Here is a 17,556-nt window from a genome sequence, read left to right on the forward strand (position 1 = left end):
GGTTTACTGTGGACAGGGTCTACTGTGGACAGGCTTTACTGTGGACAGGTTTACTGTGGACAGGGTCTACTGTGGACAGGGTTCACTGTGGACAGGTTTACTGTGGACAGGTTTACTGTGGACAGGGTTTACTGTGGACAGGTTTACTGTGGACAGGGTCTACTGTGGACAGGTTTACTGTGGACAGGGTCTACTGTGGACAGGGTTTACTGTGGACAGGGTTTACTGTGGACAGGTGTGCGGGTGGTGTGTTGGGAAAGAACAGCCACTCAGGATCGTGTTTCATTGATCAGATTTATTCTGCAGATGTTTCTGACCCGTTAAAACCCACATTTACCAGCAGGCTGATGGCCAGTGAACGCAACACGCTGTTTCTCACCTGAGAGGGGGAGGAGTCAGATTTAACAAGGTGTGTAGTAATAATAATAATAATACATTTTTATGTCTAGGTGCCTCTCAGTACCCAAGGTCACCTTACAAACAGAAAAAGAATCCTGAGAATGAAAAACATTAAAAACAAGATGTAAAGCACCAGATTCTGCATTTAACCCTTTAAAGCTCAAACTGAGAAGAAAACGGACTTTATTTTTGCTTTGAAACGCGTTCAGTGGTCCGTCAGAAGAACATCCATCCCTCACATCCTGCAGCTGAAGTCCACTCTTCTCACCAAGGACCTGCTCACCTCAGACACAGAACGGCAACCTACACACACACACAGACACACACACACACACACAGACAGAGACACACACACACACACACACACAGACGGGCACGCGCGCGCACGCACACACACACACACACACACACACACACACACAGACACACACACACAGACAGACAGACAGAGACACACACACACACACACACACACACACACACACACACACACACAAATAAACATGTTTACAACCTGGTACAAAAATCCATTTTAGGTTTAATAGGTCAGGTTTACCTTCATGACAACTGTGGGGGGAGTGAATTTATTTCTAACTCGCCCGTTTAAAAGTAATTTAATCTCGAAGTTCGGCATATTTAGGGGCGTGTCCTTTTGATTGACAGGTACCCGATCTCCCGCTTCAAGTCAGAAGAACGTAGAACAACCGCGGTTTTTAGCCGGTTAACAACGTGACTTAGCTTTAACCCGCTTACCTCCGTTAGCTGGTTAGCTCCTGTTATCTCCAGGTTAGCTCGGTTAGCTCTTAGCTACAGAAAGCTCGGAGTTCGCTCGATGTCAATCATCCACCATGACGCTCACAGCCCCCCTCTCAGCTCCACCTCTTTGTATTTTCCGGGTGAGACGACACGCATGACCCTGCCAAGATGGTGATGGTAGGAACCGCCCACCGAGCTTCAATTCAGCTCTTCAGAAACCTACGGGTGACGTCACGGAGGCTCCGCCCATCTTTAATATACAGTCTATGGTGATGATGCTACCAGCTACATTCAGAAGCATCAGAATAAGCGTGTTGCTTCATCTCAGCACATGTCAACGTGTGTGAAGCTGAGAGTGTAAAGAGCTTGGTGGAGGTGTGTTACCTGACAGCGCCATGGCCAGTCGCAGCTCGTCTTTCAGAAACTGCAGAAGCTCCACAACTCCTTTCTCTCCCTGGAAACACAGAGGAGGGTTCCACATCCGTCACTACGCCTGTCTTTATTTTATTTTCATTTTTTATTTAAATTTAATTATTTCCCTTTATTTTAATGTTTTAATTTTAATTATTTCTCAATTTTATTTTAATAATTTCAATATTTTAATTTTTATTCTATATTAATTATTTTACTTTATTTTATTAAGTATTTTATTAAGGCCTGCACGATTGACCCTGGCTGGATTATCTCTGTTTCATGGGGGGCATCTGCTTGGTCTGGTAGCTGTGGGCCTGTCACTGGGTGATTGCATGGGGGGGGGGGGGGACAGTTCTGGCTGTTGGCGGGTCCTCCTGCAGACACCCCCCCACAGTGTGGTTGTGTGTACGTGTGTGTGTGTGTGGGGGGTTGTGCTGTTATTAATATATGAAAAGTACTTTGATGAATAAAATGTGATGAGATTTATCTAACGGGGGACTCTGGGACCGGGTCTGGGACCAGAGTCCAGTGTGTGAAGCTGCACCTGACAGGCCAGACCCCACAGCACAGGTCTGCCAACGAAGACCGCCTTTGCCCCAAGAGCCAGGGCCTTCAGGACGTCCGTCCCTCGTCTCACTCCTCCGTCCATGTAGACGTCACAGCGACCCTGCACCGCCTTCACCACCTCCTCCAGCACGTCCAGCTGCGCGCACACACACGTTACGGTAATGACGTGTGAGGGTGCAAACGGAGGTTCATACTGACTTACACACACACACACACACACACACACACACCGTAGCAGGAACCCCGTCCAGCTGTCGAGCTCCGTGATTGGACACCAGGATGCCGCTGACGCCGTAGTTCACGGCCTGGACGGCGTCCTCCCCTGAGACGTAAGAGAACACAAGTTCCCCGCTGCTCTCCCCTCTAACACAGCTGCATGTGTGTGTGTCAGCGTGTGTGTTACCATTTAGCACGCCTTTCACGATCACAGGTAGGCGTGTGTGTTTCTTCAGCCAGGTGATGTCACTCCAGCTGAGAGCGGGCTCGATGGCGTTGGCGACGTACACCGCCAAGCCGCTGTCGTCACCGTAGTCATCCTCAGAGAAGGCCAGGGAGGCTGTGGAGAAGTTCGCCATGCTGGAGACACACACACACACACACACACACACACACACTTTATAATCATCATATCAGGAAGTGATTCTAACATTTCTGCTTCATAAACACTATAATGAAGTACTTTATGTTGTACATATGTAGTACTCTTCCTTTAAGACCGATACTGTACTGTTTGTCCTTTAACCCTCCAAAGCCCGACCTACAACTGGACAGATAATTAATAAATCAACTGTTTCTCTAGCAAAGAACCGCCGTACCACCACGTCTCCTGCATGCTTCACCGTGGGAACCACACATCTAGGAACCATCTGCTCCTTTTCTGCATCTCACACAAACATGGCGAGTGGAACTAAACATCTCAGCTTTAGATTCATCAGACCAGAGCACAGATTTCCACTGATATGAGGTCATTCCTGATGTTTTTTGGCCCAAATTAGTCTCTTTTTCTTATTGTTCTTTCTCAGAAGTGGCTTCTTTCCAGCAGTTTGACCATGGAGACAGAATCTTGAATTCTGTGATTTCCGTAGGTGCAGTTTATTTGTGGTTTCTGAGATCGGTGACTGTGATGAACTTATCCTATGCAGCTGAGGTAACTCTTGGTCTTCCTGTCTGGAGGAGATCCTCATGAGAGCCAGTTTCATCATCGTGTTGGATGGTTTTTGTAACAAGAGAATACCTGCAGACTTCTTGAAGTGTTCCAGATGGACCGACCAACATGTCTTAAAGTAACGATGTACTGTCATTTCTCTTGACTTAGCTGAGTGGTTCTTGACATAATATGGATTATAACAGGGATCAGAGTGAAACCACAGTATAGACCTTTGTAGCAACATGCCTCTGCACATCACAACCGATGGTCTCAAACACATTAAGAAGGAAAGAAATCCCAGAAATAACTCTTGACAAGGTGATCCTGTCAATGACAAACCATTCCAGCCTCATGAAGCTGATGGAGAAAATGTCATGAGTGTCCCAAGCAAAAGGTGGTGACTTTGAAGAATGTAAAATAGAAAACATATTCTGGTTTATTTACCACTTTTTTGTTTACTACATGAGTCCACGTGTTCCTTCACAGAGTGGATGTGTTTAGTTCTACTCTGCAATTAAGAAAATGAAAGAAATGAAGAAAAACCACTAAGTGAGGAGGTGTGTCCAAACATTTGACTGCTACTGTACCATCCATCCATCCGTACATCCATACACAATATATACATACATACATACATGTACGTACATACATATATACATGTATGATAATAAGAGAGTATCGACGCACCCATCTGATCGCATTGTCTTTTGGTTCCTACCTCAAATGTGGGGGCATTTTAAACCGGTTGCGCACATCATCCAACCTCTTCCCCAGGTAAGGCGTATCCACGGTAACAAAGATAGCCTTATAGCCCGCCTCCTCCGCCCGGCGCACCAATGAGAGCGTGAGCTCTCTGTCCTTGTAGATGTAGAGCTGCATGAAGAGGACGCTGTCGCCCGGCAAGGTTGTCATCGCTGACATCACTTCCTCTATGGTGGAGGTGGCCCAGGAGCTCAGCATCATGGCAGTTCCCACCGCTTTGCATGCTGGGAACAGTGGTCACATGACTGAACTTCATCCCCAGTGTGTACTCAGAACATCTGTTTCTACAAGGTGTGTGTGTGTGTGTGTGTGTGTGTGTGTGTGTACCTCGCGCTGTGGCAGTCTCTCCTGCAGGATGCGCCATCCTCTGCATGGCCGTGGCTCCAACGCAGACCGGCATGCTCAGCTTCTGGCCCAGCACAGACACAGACAGATCCACTGTGGACACGTCCCTCAGCACGCGGGGGATGAGACACCACCTACACACACCACATCACGGAGGACCCCCGGCCCACAGGGACCAATCAGATCTTTACTCTCCGTGCAGAAACATCTGACTCAGCAGGATCTGATCCAGTCACTTCATGCTGCTTGTTTCAGATATTTTTATTGAAATCAGTGGAAATTATTACCAGCTTTTCCATATGACATGCTGCTTTCATCCTTTCAATTTATGTACACACATATACAAAAAGGGGAAAAAAAAAAGTATCCACAAAACCCAGAACAGAGCGAGGTGCCCCCCCCCCCCGACTGCACAGATCAATGGTCTCCAAGGGAGAAGATTAAAGGTTAACAAATGTTTCCAAACTCAGTCATATTGCCATAAACCATCTTATTTCTCTAGGTGAAGTGTATTTACTAGATGTGTGATCCACATCTTCAGAGAGGGGACATCTTTTCAGTTTTATTTGCTATAATTAATTAATAAGACATAAAAACGTTCTGCATATTCTAGCGTGTCCCTTTTCTGTCTTATTCCAAAAACTAACAGGATTGGATTTGAAGTTATCTTCTGTTTAAGACCTTTGGCTACTTCATGCTGCACAGGCTGCTCTGCATTTCGGTTAAACTTTGCCCTCCTGCTAAAACAGGGTCCAGGACAGATGTGTGTGTGTGTGTGTGTGTGTGTGTGTGTGTGTGTGTGTGTGTGTGTGTGTGTGTGTTGTACCTGTTAAAGGCGGCCACATTGTCAGCCAGTGTGTGTTGCCCGTCGGCTCCTGAGCGGTAGTAGTCGTACACGGCTTTAGGAAGAACCTTTCTGGCCTCCTCCTCGAAATCGGAGATGCACACACGCTGCGCTGACATGTCTGCCTGCCGAAGCCCCGATGCAACAGCCTGAAACATGGACTTTTAATGTAATCATTAACCTGCGGGAGGCTCAGCGGACCCCTTCATCCCTAGTCTCCGAGCTGCTCCGTTTGCACAAGATAAAGCCGTGGTTACGGCTTCATATCCTGTGTGTGTTTACACTGTTGTCATGAGACACAAGCAGCTGCTGAAGCCCCCGTTAAACACGCAGCATCTTCTGCTTCACCTGCTTCCCAGCCGAGATGAAATAAAACACAACAGTCCTCCAAGTTCCACATTTATTTGGCATCCAACAAAATTCAGTAAAAGCTTTAAGAATCAACATGGTTCACCGTCACCACAAACAGAACTTTGAGTAAAAAGGTAAAACTAGGTCAAGAGTCATAAAAAGCAAGCATCAGGGTTGGGGGGTGGGGGGGGGGGGGGGGGGTGGGGGGGGGGGGTGTCATACTGCAGGTGACAGCTTCTGACAGGCAGGTCAAAAAAGGAAAAACATCTACAAATGGTTCACACAAAGCACAACACAGCCTAGATACCAGGACTGAGAGAGAACTACAACTAGAGATCCTTATCTAGGTGACTCCATCTGCCTCCCTGCTCGGCTCACCGCTGAGCAACAAGCGTTAAACATGGCAGGATGCCTGCATTTCATCCCCAAAGCACCAAGAACCATCCTGAGAAAAGTCCACTCTGTTCCTTCAGCTTCAACAGACATGTCAGCATCTTGCTGGATCAGATCCCGGTCCCATCCTCCTTCCCGCGCTCGTCTCATGACTTCCCACTGAACCTCTGCTTTCGCTGTTCGTACCAGACTGTGTCGCCGACGGCCGATAGGGATCACAGTACCACTGAGAAAAAGATTAGAGAAAAACAAATGTGGCCATGGAAACGCCCCATCCATCTGAGCTTGCCCCCCAGGTTAAAGTCCGACCCCCGGTGTGTCAGCTCACGTCCGCCCCATCCTGCCCTCAGATGGACTTCGCTGGGCGCCAAAGGATGCAGTGATGTTCATGGGTACAACTTGACAGTGAGCTATACAGGTGAGGGGGGAAGGTATTTCCAAGTTAAGGGTGAGGAGCCTTTCCCCTCCTTCCCCCCTCCCCCTTCCAGCGCCGGTTTTTTGCCCACACAAACCCCTAAAAGGAAGGTGGGTCCGCAGGCCCACAAAGCGTTGTGTTAGCCCGGTCGCCGGTGGTCGGGGGAGTGTGGTTGCAGCAATGCTACGAGGTCGCTGCCCCAGTTTGGATGCCCAGGAGTTTGGGAGGGCGGACGAAGCATCCGCCTCCCATTTCCTCCCCCTTCGGGTGGCCCGGTGCTGCTATTCCGACACCCCAGTCCCGCTGGACTCTGGTGGATCTCCAAGCCTTCGCTGGACCAAAGACATGAAGCAGCGTGACGTTCACACCCAGGCGGTCCAGCCCTCATACAGCTGGGCCAGGTTGTCCATGTTGGTAGCCTCTTTGATGACAAAGTCCACCTGCGACAGCAAGGACAAATTTACCTGGTTATCCCAAACATTCAGCCAGTTTGCTTCTCACTGGTTAAAACACAGCCCAAAACCCAAAACAAAACCATGTCCAAATGCAGTCCAAAACCACCCAAAACCATGTCCAAACGCAGTCCAAAACCACCCAAAACCATGTCCAAACGCAGTCCAAAACCACCCAAAACCATGTCCAAACGCAGTCCAAAACCACCCAAAACCATGTCCAAACGCAGTCCAAAACCACCCAAAACCATGTTCAAACGCAGTCCAAAACCACCCAAAACCATGTTCAAACGCAGTCCAAAACCACCCAAAACCATGTTCAAACGCAGTCCAAAACCACCCAAAACCATGTCCAAACGCAGTCCAAAACCATGTCCAAACGCAGTCCAAAACCACCCAAAACCATGTCCAAACGCAGTCCAAAACCACCCAAAACCATGTTCAAACGCAGTCCAAAACCACCCAAAACCATGTCCAAACGCAGTGCAAAACCAGGTCCAAACGCAGTCCAAAACCATGTCCAAACGTAGTCCAAAACCACCCAAAACCATGTCCAAACGCAGTCCAAAACCACCCAAAACCATGTCCAAACGCAGTCCAAAACCAGGTCCAAACGCAGTCCAAAACCATGTCCAAACGCAGTCCAAAACCATGTCCAAACGTAGTCCAAAACCACCCAAAACCATGTCCAAACGCAGTCCAAAACCACCCAAAACCATGTCCAAACGCAGTCCAAAACCACCCAAAACCATGTTCAAACGCAGTCCAAAACCACCCAAAACCATGTCCAAACGCAGTGCAAAACCATGTCCAAACGCAGTCCAAAACCATGTCCAAACGCAGTGCAAAACCATGTCCAAACGCAGTGCAAAACCATGTCCAAACGCAGTCCAAAACCATGTCCAAACGCAGTCCAAAACCATGTCCAAACGCAGTCCAAAACCATGTCCAAACGCAGTCCAAAACCACCCAAAACCATGTCCAAACGCAGTCCAAAACCACCCAAAACCATGTTCAAACGCAGTCCAAAACCACCCAAAACTATGTCCAAACGCAGTGCAAAACCATGTCCAAACGCAGTCCAAAACCATGTCCAAACGCAGTGCAAAACCATGTCCAAACGCAGTGCAAAACCATGTCCAAACGCAGTCCAAAACCATGTCCAAACGCAGTCCAAAACCATGTCCAAACGCAGTCCAAAACCATGTCCAAACGCAGTCCAAAACCATGTCCAAACGCAGTCCAAAACCACCCAAAACCATGTCCAAACGCAGTCCAAAACCACCCAAAACCATGTCCAAACGCAGTCCAAAACCACCCAAAACCATGTTCAAACGCAGTCCAAAACCACCCAAAACCATGTCCAAACGCAGTGCAAAACCATGTCCAAACGCAGTGCAAAACCATGTCCAAACGCAGTGCAAAACCATGTCCAAACGCAGTCCAAAACCATGTCCAAACGCAGTCCAAAACCATGTCCAAATGCAGTCCAAAACCACCCAAAACCATGTCCAAACGCAGTCCAAAACCACCCAAAACCATGTCCAAACGCAGTGCAAAACCATGTCCAAACGCAGTCCAAAACCACCCAAAACCATGTCCAAACGCAGTCCAAAACCATGTCCAAACGCAGTGCAAAACCATGTCCAAACGCAGTGCAAAACCATGTCCAAACGCAGTCCAAAACCATGTCCAAACGCAGTCCAAAACCAGGTCCAAACGCAGTCCAAAACCATTTCCAAACGCAGTCCAAAACCATTTCCAAACGCAGTCCAAAACCAGGTCCAAACGCAGTCCAAAAACATGTCCAAACGCAGTCCAAAAACATGTCCAAACGCAGTCCAAAAACATGTCCAAACGCAGTCCAAAAACATGTCCAAACGCAGTCCAAAACCAGGTCCAAATGCAGTCCAAAACCAGGTCCAAACGCAGTCCAAAACCAGGTCCAAACGCAGTCCAAAACCATTTCCAAACGCAGTCCAAAAACATGTCCAAACGCAGTCCAAAACCATTTCGAAACGCAATCCAAAACCATTTCGAAACGCAGTCCAAAACCATGTCCAAACGCAGTCCAAAACCATTTCCAAACGCAGTCCAAAACCATTTCCAAAAACACCCCAAAACCAGATCGAAACGCAGTCCAAAACCATGTCCAAACGCAGTCCAAAACCATTTCGAAACGCAATCCAAAACCATTTCCAAACGCAGTCCAAAACCATTTTGAAACGCAGTCCAAAACCATGTCCAAACGCAGTCCAAAACCATGTCCAAACGCAGTCCAAAACCAGGTCCAAACGCAGTCCAAAACCAGGTCCAAACGCAGTCCAAAACCATGTCCAAACGCAGTCCAAAAACATGTCCAAACGCAGTCCAAAACCATTTCCAAACGCAGTCCAAAACCAGGTCCAAACGCAGTCCAAAACCAGGTCCAAACGCAGTCCAAAACCAGGTCCAAACGCAGTCCAAAACCAGGTCCAAACGCAGTCCAAAACCAGGTCCAAACGCAGTCCAAAACCAGGTCCAAACGCAGTCCAAAACCAGGTCCAAACGCAGTCCAAAACCATGTCCAAACGCAGTCCAAAACCATGTCCAAACGCAGTCCAAAACCAGGTCCAAACGCAGTCCAAAACCAGGTCCAAACGCAGTCCAAAACCAGGTCCAAACGCAGTCCAAAACCAGGTCCAAACGCAGTCCAAAACCAGGTCCAAACGCAGTCCAAAACCAGGTCCAAACGCAGTCCAAAACCAGGTCCAAACGCAGTCCAAAACCAGGTCCAAACGCAGTCCAAAAGCAGGTCCAAACGCAGTGCGAAACCATTTCTAAACGCAGTCCAAAACCATTTCCAAAAACACCCCAAAACCAGATCGAAACGCAGTCCAAAACCATGTCCAAACGCAGTCCAAAACCATTTCGAAACGCAGTCCAAAACCATTTCCAAAGGCAGTCCAAAACCATTTCCAAACGCAGACCAAAACCACCCAAATCCAGGTCCAAAACCACCCAAAAAACATAAGCAGTCCAAAACCATGTCCAAACGCAGTCCAAAACCAGATCAAAACGCAGTCCAAAACCAGATCAAAACGCAGTCCAAAACCAGGTCCAAACGCAGTCCAAAACCATGTCCAAACGCAGTCCAAAACCATGTCCAAACCCAGTCCAAAACCAGGTCCAAACGCAGTCCAAAAGCAGGTCCAAACGCAGTCCAAAAGCAGGTCCAAACGCAGTCCAAAACCAGGTACAAACGCAGTCCAAAACCATGTCCAAACGCAGTCCAAAAGCAGGTCCAAACGCAGTCCAAAAGCAGGTCCAAACGCAGTCCAAAACCAGGTCCAAACGCAGTCCAAAAGCAGGTCCAAACGCAGTCCAAAACCAGGTACAAACGCAGTCCAAAACCAGGTACAAACGCAGTCCAAAACCATGTCCAAACGCAGTGCAAAACCATGTCCAAACGCAGTGCAAAACCATGTCCAAACGCAGTGCAAAACCATGTCAAAACCCTGTCTGAATCTATCGAAAAACTCTGTCCAAAACTATGTTAAAACATTGTCCCAAACCATGTCTAAAAACATGTCAAAATCCTGCAGAAAAATGTCAAAACCCAGTCCAAATTAATGATAAAACCCTGTCTAAAACCCCATCCCAAACGATCTCAAATCCTTCTCCAAAACTATGTCAAAGCACTGTTCAAAGCTTTGTCCAAAACTATCTTAAATTTCTGTCCAAAACCATGTCAAAACTGCCCAAACCCCTGTCCAAATCCATCCGGTCTAAACCGTGTCCTCTGTCTGTGGTGGTAAAGTCTGCAGACCGGCTGGTATCTGGTGTGGTGGACTGCAGGTCATGCCGACGGCCTTCAGACTGCAGGGAGATCAGCAGCAGGACTGATCCAGGTGCTTTGTGCTACCTGCTCTGTGACACTCATCCTCCGGTTGGGATCGATGTCTCTGCCCTCCAGCTTGGCCTTCACTCTCTTCCACACACTGACTGCATACGAGTTCCTCTCCTGGACAGCTGCAACACACACAGTCCCGGTTAGCATAAAACCTCCAGCTAGAGGCCAGTCAGAGGGGCGCCGGACTATACCTCGTCCAGTCTTGGGGTCTCGTACAGCCCTCTTGGGACTGGGGTTGAGACCTTTGCTGCTCATCAGCAGAGTGCTGGGTGGGGTGTCGGTAGGGGTTCCCAGGTTACGAGGCACAGCTTTCCGAGCATTCTGGGACATGGAGTCCGGCTGGGTCTTGACTCCGCTGCATCGAACGGCTGAATCCAAACACAGGAAAATTTCCAGGATAAGACGGTGAGACATGCTCGCTTTGTCACCTCTGTAGAGAAAAGTCCTCCAGACTCACCGGCAGCAAAGCTGGTCTGAGCTGAAGACACTGGACTGGCACATTCTCCCTCTCTGTCCGTCACCAGCGGGGAGGCGAACCCCACCAGGCCGTTGTAAACGCTGGAGGACAGACAGACAGACGGGCGTTTAGACAGAGGACACACCCAGCCGGGACGTTTTACGGGCGGTGTGGAGCGGCACCTCTGGCTCTGCGTGAGCAGCTCCTTCAGGGTAGCAGGGATCTCCTCCAGCAGATCCAGCTGCTCCTGGTTGCGATGCTGTCCGCTGGCCTGGACCACGGTGAACAGCACCAGCTGGATGTTGTCCTGCCATGCCTTGTAGTCCAGCAGGAAGTGGCGGACGCTGCCTTCATATGCCACCTCTTCCCCGTCCGCCAACGCTGCCTCCTCGTCCTGAAAGACACCATTTACTCTTCACTTTCTGCAAACATCAGCGTTCCTGAGCACCTCCCTGAGTTTCCTTACCTTGGCCATGGCTCTCAGGAGGTGCTTGATGTCCGCCAGCTGGCGGTTGTGATTGGACAGAATGGTTTTAATGGAGTCCACCAGCAGCTGCAGCGTTTCTCCACAAGACTCCAGCTGCTGCTCTCGCTCCTCCTGAGTCCTCCGCTCCACACTCAGCTCCTCCTCCAGCTGCCTCTGGGCGCCGCTCAGCCAATCAGGGCTGCCTATGGGCAGGTCAGGCACCGGGCCCTGCAGCGACAAACCCACAGCTTAAAGAGCCAAACTCAGCGGAATAGAGATGGAATCACAGAACAACAGCGGGTATGAAGACAGACAGGGCTGCATTCACATCCGGTCTGCTGGACTCACAACCAGACCCTGACGGTGACCTGAGGGAGCTGCTGGGAGCATGGGGGGGCACACTGAAATACAGAGCTGGCGCTGAAGTCGGGTTGGCATCTGGGTGAAAGGAGCGGTCTGGACAACCTGAAGACGTTTTGTTTAAACACGTTATGATGACGTATGAACCATCATCTCCGTCTCAGCTCGTAACTCTGCTTTGCAACGGTTTTAAATGACTAAAACAAGAACTGATGAGCAGTTTATACGAGCATCCAAAGGCCGACCGGGTCCCTAAAAGGAAGTGAGTCAGGTGGGACAGACTCAGCTATCTCAGAGAGAAGTCTGCAAGGCCACAAGCAAGCACTTGAGTGTTTGAATTAAGTTGTCGTACATCCAACTTCTGACCAGATCCAAACAGCTGAAAACATCCTGAGGTTGAAAACAAACATAAAGCTCGATATCTGCAGCAGAATGTCGTCTTTAAAATGAGCTGCAAAGGCAGCAGCTGTAGAATGAAGAGAATAAACCCTGTGGAACGCCACAGGCAGGGACTCACCAGCCTGTGCAGCAGCTGGAGCTCCAGTGGAGACACTGTGCTGCTGAACTGGGCAGCATATGAGCAAGTCTGCTGGCAGCGCTTCAGCAGCTCGAACAGGGCAGCGTCCATGCTCAGAGCCTCAGCGGACCGGGTCCGGAGGCCTTCGAAGTTCAGGATGGTGGAACACAGAAAGGTGACCTGAGGAACGGAGCGGGAAAAACATGAGCTTTTCTGAGCTGTGGGAGGAACAGCATCACACCTCTGGAGGCTGCGCTACCTGGCTGGTGCGCTGGTTGTCCCGAGCAACCATGGCCCGCCGCTCCCTGATGGTCAGCTCAAAGTCATGCAGGACGGGAGCCAGCGCGGGGTTGGCTCCCCCGGCCCACTTCAGCCGCTGCTCGATGCTGGCCTCCAGAGACGCCAGCTTCTCCTGCACACAGAGACGTTCATTCAGCCACAGCCAACCGTACGACACCCGGCAGGGCTCCTGCACACTGACCTGAATGGCTACAATGGCTCCCTCATCCTGACTCAGCTTGTACAGCTTCTTCTTCATGTTGCTGAGGATCACGGAGCGAGGGGGAATACTGACACTGAGGGGCTGGTTGTTGGGACCGAGGACGTCCTCATGATGCCACTACAGACGGACAAACAGCAGAGTGTTGGAGGGAGGAAACATCCTTATGGTGACAGATCCAGGGCTGTCTCATCTTACTACACCTCTACAGTATGCTGATGTGTGTCAGCCATCATTAGCATTAGCAACATTAGCTCTGTGATGCTGACAATGAAAAGTACAGTTTTTACTATAAAACAAAGAACTGAAGCAGGTTTTACATGAAAGATGGTCGCTAATCCAGGATTCAGATCAGCGATGAAAATATTTTCACACCAAATCTGATACTAGCTACACTGTCCAACTAGCAGCTACACAGCCCGACTAGCAGCTACACTGCCCGACTAGCAGCTACACAGCCCGACTAGCAGCTACACAGCCCGACTAGCAGCTACACAGCCCGACTAGCAGCTACACAGCCCGACTAGCAGCTACACTGCCCGACTAGCAGCTACACAGCCCGGCTAGCAGCTACACAGCCCGGCTAGCAGCTACACAGCCCGGCTAGCAGCTACACAGCCCGACTAGCAGCTACACAGCCCGACTAGCAGCTACACAGCCCAACTAGCAGCTACACAGCCCAACTAGCAGCTACACAGCCCAACTAGCAGCTACGCAGCCCAACTAGCAGCTACGCAGCCCAACTAGCAGCTACACAGCCCAACTAGCAGGTAGTTTAATTCTCCAGTCTGTAAATAATATTTGGGACTTCAGATGAACCTAAAATAGCAATGTGGTCAGAAATGAAAGGAGAACAAGACTTTTCCTTTCCAAATTGAGCTTAATGGGTGAGTTGGCAGTGAAAACCTTTTCCGGTAAAACACATGGAGAGACGTGCAGCGTACTGGGACATCCAGCCCCAGACTTCCGGGGTTTACCTGAAACATGGCAATATGCAGCTGGATCCTCTGCAGGCTGGTTTTTGCAGCTTCCAGGCTGATGTCCAGCTTCCTGAGCAGGTCCACCTTCTTCCAGGCCGTGTCGTAGGAGGAGGCCAGGACGGTGGCTCTGTTCAGCAGCAGCTGGGAGACCCGGCCCGACGCCAGGCTCTGCTCCACCACTTTCTTACACAGCTCATCCAGAGAGACCTTCAGAACAAAACCAGAACCACCAAGTCAGAGAATCGATGACTCGCGGTGCTTTTCCATTAGCTGGGACCACATCCGAATGGCCCAGCAGGCTTCTACTGGTTTCCACTGTAAGGAACTGAAACCATCTCAGTGTTTTGCTCCAGCAGCTGATGCAGCCCGCAGGAGGAAGACCTACTGGGTCGCACTGTGTGGCTCCATGTAATGGAAAAGCTGCAGCATTGACCAAACCCAACCTGTCGTCGTCATACCTTGCTCTCTGCACCAAAGTCCTTGGCCTCCACCTGAGCCACGACATCCAGGCCGAGGGCGGAGAGGGTGCTGCAGAGGGCCATGCCCAGAGCTTGGCTCGGCAGACCCATCAGCATTTGCCGGACAAACTCAGCGGTGAAGGCCTTGATGGGACGGGTCATCTGCTCCTCGCTGATCACTGCCACACCTGACCCCGCTCCACTGGGCCGGCGGTAGAGAGGTTTCCCCAGACCAACGGGCCCGTTGCTAGGCAACAAGTCCTCAGACAGCGGGCAGGAGCCTGAAGAGATTAGTCTCACACTTAACCAGCTAACAGGCGCCCATCAAACAGCCAAAGCCACATCTTCTTCCTGATCTGAATGTGTGTGAGACCTCACCGGACAGCGTCTGAGCGAAGGACGAACAGAGTCTGAAGAAATCCCGGATGGTCTGCAGCCTCTTCAGGAAGAACACCTCCTCCATCAGCTGGCGCTGACTCGGGTTGTCAAAGAAGTGGAGCTGCGTGGCTCGAGCCTCCCTCAGAACATCCACCTTCCTCCAGGACGACGGCACCTCCAGAGAGCTCAGCTGAAGCGGAGCGTTACGGATCGGGTTAAACACGGCCAGAACTTTGAGTCTGGGCTCTGAACAGGACTGAATGACGCACAATGAGGCCGATGCGAGGAAGACCAAACCGTCATGTGAAAGGAAGGAGGGCAGAACTAACAGTGTGGTGGACTGAATGTAAGCCTGTTGGGGAGAAACGTCTGCAGGACTCTGCAGGCCGGCCATTCTACTGACTGCATGTGGAGAAAAGGGTTTTTACCTTTTCTGTGAGCTGGCCGAAAGCAGTCTCCAGCTGGGTGAACATGCCATCGAAGGCGACCAGCAGCATCTGACCAGCGGACATCTTGGGCGTGTCCTGGCCGTCCATGCTGCGAGGCTGGATCAGCTCAGAGTACTGGGATCGCAGCATGCTGTGTAAAAGCAAAGGTTGGGATCAGAGCGACTCCTCGCGCATCAGCCCGGCTCCGTTAGATAAAGGTTAACCTGGTGATGTGAAGGCAGTGGCTCTGGCTGTCGTGGTCCAGGCCTGCCGAGGCCTGCAGACTGTCAACCAAACCCTGCAGGCCCAGACCATCCGAGCTGTGCTCCACCAGCTGCTCCAGCTCCGCCAACATGGACTCCAGGGTGGGCTCTCCTTTCATCATGCAGCGCAGCGCCTCGGGGAAGATGATCTGCCGGAAGTTGGCGTTCAGCTCCTGCAGGAGGGACAGCAGAGTCAGAGAGGGGTCCTGTGGACCAGAAGCCTGGCGGCGGGTCCTGTAGGTGTCTACCTGCAGGCAGGTGTACACGGCGTTGGCCAGGTAGATGGCCTGCGTGGCAGCCGAGGTGGCCGGCAGCTCCAGGTCATGGGGGAGCAGCGGGCAGCGTTGGAGCAGCGTTGCCAGGGCGCCAACGTTTCCAATCATGCTGCAGAGCTCCTCCAAGAACCAGGCTCCATCCCGAGACGTCAGGTCCACCAGCTGCTCGCCAGCGCTCGCCGCGGCCCCCTCCATCACCAGGTTACGCCTGCGGAGGGAAACGTTCACACGGTCATGTCAGCAACGCAGCGCCCGGCGAGGTGAGGGAGCAGGGGTCGAACCTGCAGAGCGTGCAGAGAGCAGAGGTGATGATGGCGGCGAGGCTGAGAGACCCTGCTTCTCCGTTCTCCCGCAGGAAGACCGTGATGCAGTGTTCGATCTCCTGCAGCTGCTCCTCGCAGGCGCCCACCGTGGTGCCCTCCGCCTTCAGCCGCTCCGCCTGGTGCAGCATGCGCTCGTTGCTTTCAGCCACTTGGTGCTGCAGGTTCAACTCCACGCTGGACAGGAACTGGCAGGTCGCCGCGGGAGGCTGGGGGGCAAACAGCAGCTCGTACCTGCACAGGTAGGACCCCGTCAGCTCAGGTTGCAGGAAGCTCCAGGGCTTTCTCTCATTTACTCCACAGATTCTACAGCGCCTCACTTTATCACGTTATGATGAGTAATGATGAATAAATGCTGAATTTTCAACCAGAAAGAGTTTTCATGCAGTTCGTTTCATATGATGTGACGTAGTTCTGACTCCCTTAACACCTAAACACACATCTGCCACCGTTTGCTGCTTTTAGCTTGTTCCATCTTCCACAAGACACAAGAACTCAGTTCCTGTTCTCGAGGCTGCAAGAACAAGAAAATACGTCTTGTTCTTCAGGTCCATCCATCCTCCAGGAGAAGCAGGTCTGCAGCAGGGAGGGGTCACTGCGGTAACTCATTGTTACCTCCACCGAAGAGGTTGTTTCCCCCCGCGTCTTTTTGTTCAACATAACTCAAAAGGTTACAGAAGGATTTTTATAAATATTTCCAGAGTTGTTGGAAATGTGAAAATGAAGAAGTGATTAAATTCTGGTGGTGAACCGGATCACTGTTTGGATCTTTAACATCGTGCTTGGTGGAGGTTTCCGCTCTGCGTGCTTTTCTAGTTCCATATTTAACGAGCAGCTTTGTCCGCGGCGGGGCAGGTTGTGCACGCGGCGGGGGGCGGGTCGTGCATGCGGCAGGGCGGGTCGTGCACGCGGCGGGGCGGGTCGTGCACGCGGGGTCCGAGTGTTTTAATGCCACATGTAAAATCAGCTGTTTTATCAAAACAATCAGTTTTACCTGCAGCAGTAAAAACAGGAAGCAGCAACTCCACTTCCTGCTTTCTCCGTGTTAACCACGCCCACCTCACATGTCCGACCAATCACACGATACTTCTCACAACCCCGCAAGAAAAAAGTTCTGCCAGCCCGGTGTGTCGAGAACTGTCCTCAAACGCGTCCGCGAGAACAAAATGATGTCATTTTCTTCTCGGAGCCTCGAGAACAAGAAAAAAAGTTCTGGCTTCTCGTGGAGGATGGAACAGGCTTTTCTCTTCCAGTTGTACACGCTGGTTTCCTTCCAAAGCGCCACGGCTTTATGCACGCACACACACACACACACACACACACAGGTTGTATTAGAGCTGCTGGGACACCTGCAGGAACTGGGAACACAAACTGTTTTCAGACGCTCAGCATGGCCGTTTGGGGAATCTTGCCTTTTT

At 50.8% G+C, this 17,556-nt stretch overlaps 2 protein-coding genes across 2 annotated transcripts in view; both read right to left on the bottom strand.

Moving 5' to 3' along the window:
* Positions 1–616: 616 nt before the first annotated feature.
* Positions 617–5,353, bottom strand: hao1 (hydroxyacid oxidase (glycolate oxidase) 1; the record flags this gene model as incomplete). Its single annotated transcript, XM_079253269.1, has 8 exons — positions 617–702; positions 1,540–1,609; positions 2,114–2,272; positions 2,367–2,458; positions 2,540–2,712; positions 4,002–4,269; positions 4,373–4,524; positions 5,217–5,353. 8 exons carry the CDS (start codon positions 5,351–5,353, stop codon positions 635–637), a joined length of 1,119 nt encoding a protein of 372 aa, XP_079109395.1. The 3' UTR covers positions 617–634.
* A 348-nt stretch (positions 5,354–5,701) lies between these two features.
* smg1 (SMG1 nonsense mediated mRNA decay associated PI3K related kinase) overlaps positions 5,702–17,556 on the bottom strand; it is an 86,787-nt gene continuing 74,932 nt past the window's right edge. The window contains exons 49-64 of the mRNA XM_079253394.1: positions 16,100–16,372; positions 15,792–16,026; positions 15,505–15,716; positions 15,281–15,431; positions 14,853–15,042; positions 14,475–14,755; positions 14,014–14,223; positions 13,019–13,156; positions 12,797–12,949; positions 12,538–12,717; positions 11,661–11,888; positions 11,377–11,588; positions 11,195–11,295; positions 10,929–11,105; positions 10,750–10,856; positions 5,702–6,833 (exon numbers count right to left, since the gene is read on the bottom strand). Of these exons, the coding sequence (XP_079109520.1) occupies positions 6,756–6,833; positions 10,750–10,856; positions 10,929–11,105; positions 11,195–11,295; positions 11,377–11,588; positions 11,661–11,888; positions 12,538–12,717; positions 12,797–12,949; positions 13,019–13,156; positions 14,014–14,223; positions 14,475–14,755; positions 14,853–15,042; positions 15,281–15,431; positions 15,505–15,716; positions 15,792–16,026; positions 16,100–16,372 (2,926 nt within the window). The 3' untranslated portion in view covers positions 5,702–6,755. The remainder of the gene's footprint in view (positions 6,834–10,749; positions 10,857–10,928; positions 11,106–11,194; positions 11,296–11,376; positions 11,589–11,660; positions 11,889–12,537; positions 12,718–12,796; positions 12,950–13,018; positions 13,157–14,013; positions 14,224–14,474; positions 14,756–14,852; positions 15,043–15,280; positions 15,432–15,504; positions 15,717–15,791; positions 16,027–16,099; positions 16,373–17,556) is intronic.

This window comes from Telmatherina bonti (assembly GCF_933228915.1).
Source record: "Telmatherina bonti genome assembly, chromosome: 14".
Taxonomy (NCBI): Eukaryota; Metazoa; Chordata; class Actinopteri; order Atheriniformes; family Telmatherinidae; genus Telmatherina; species Telmatherina bonti.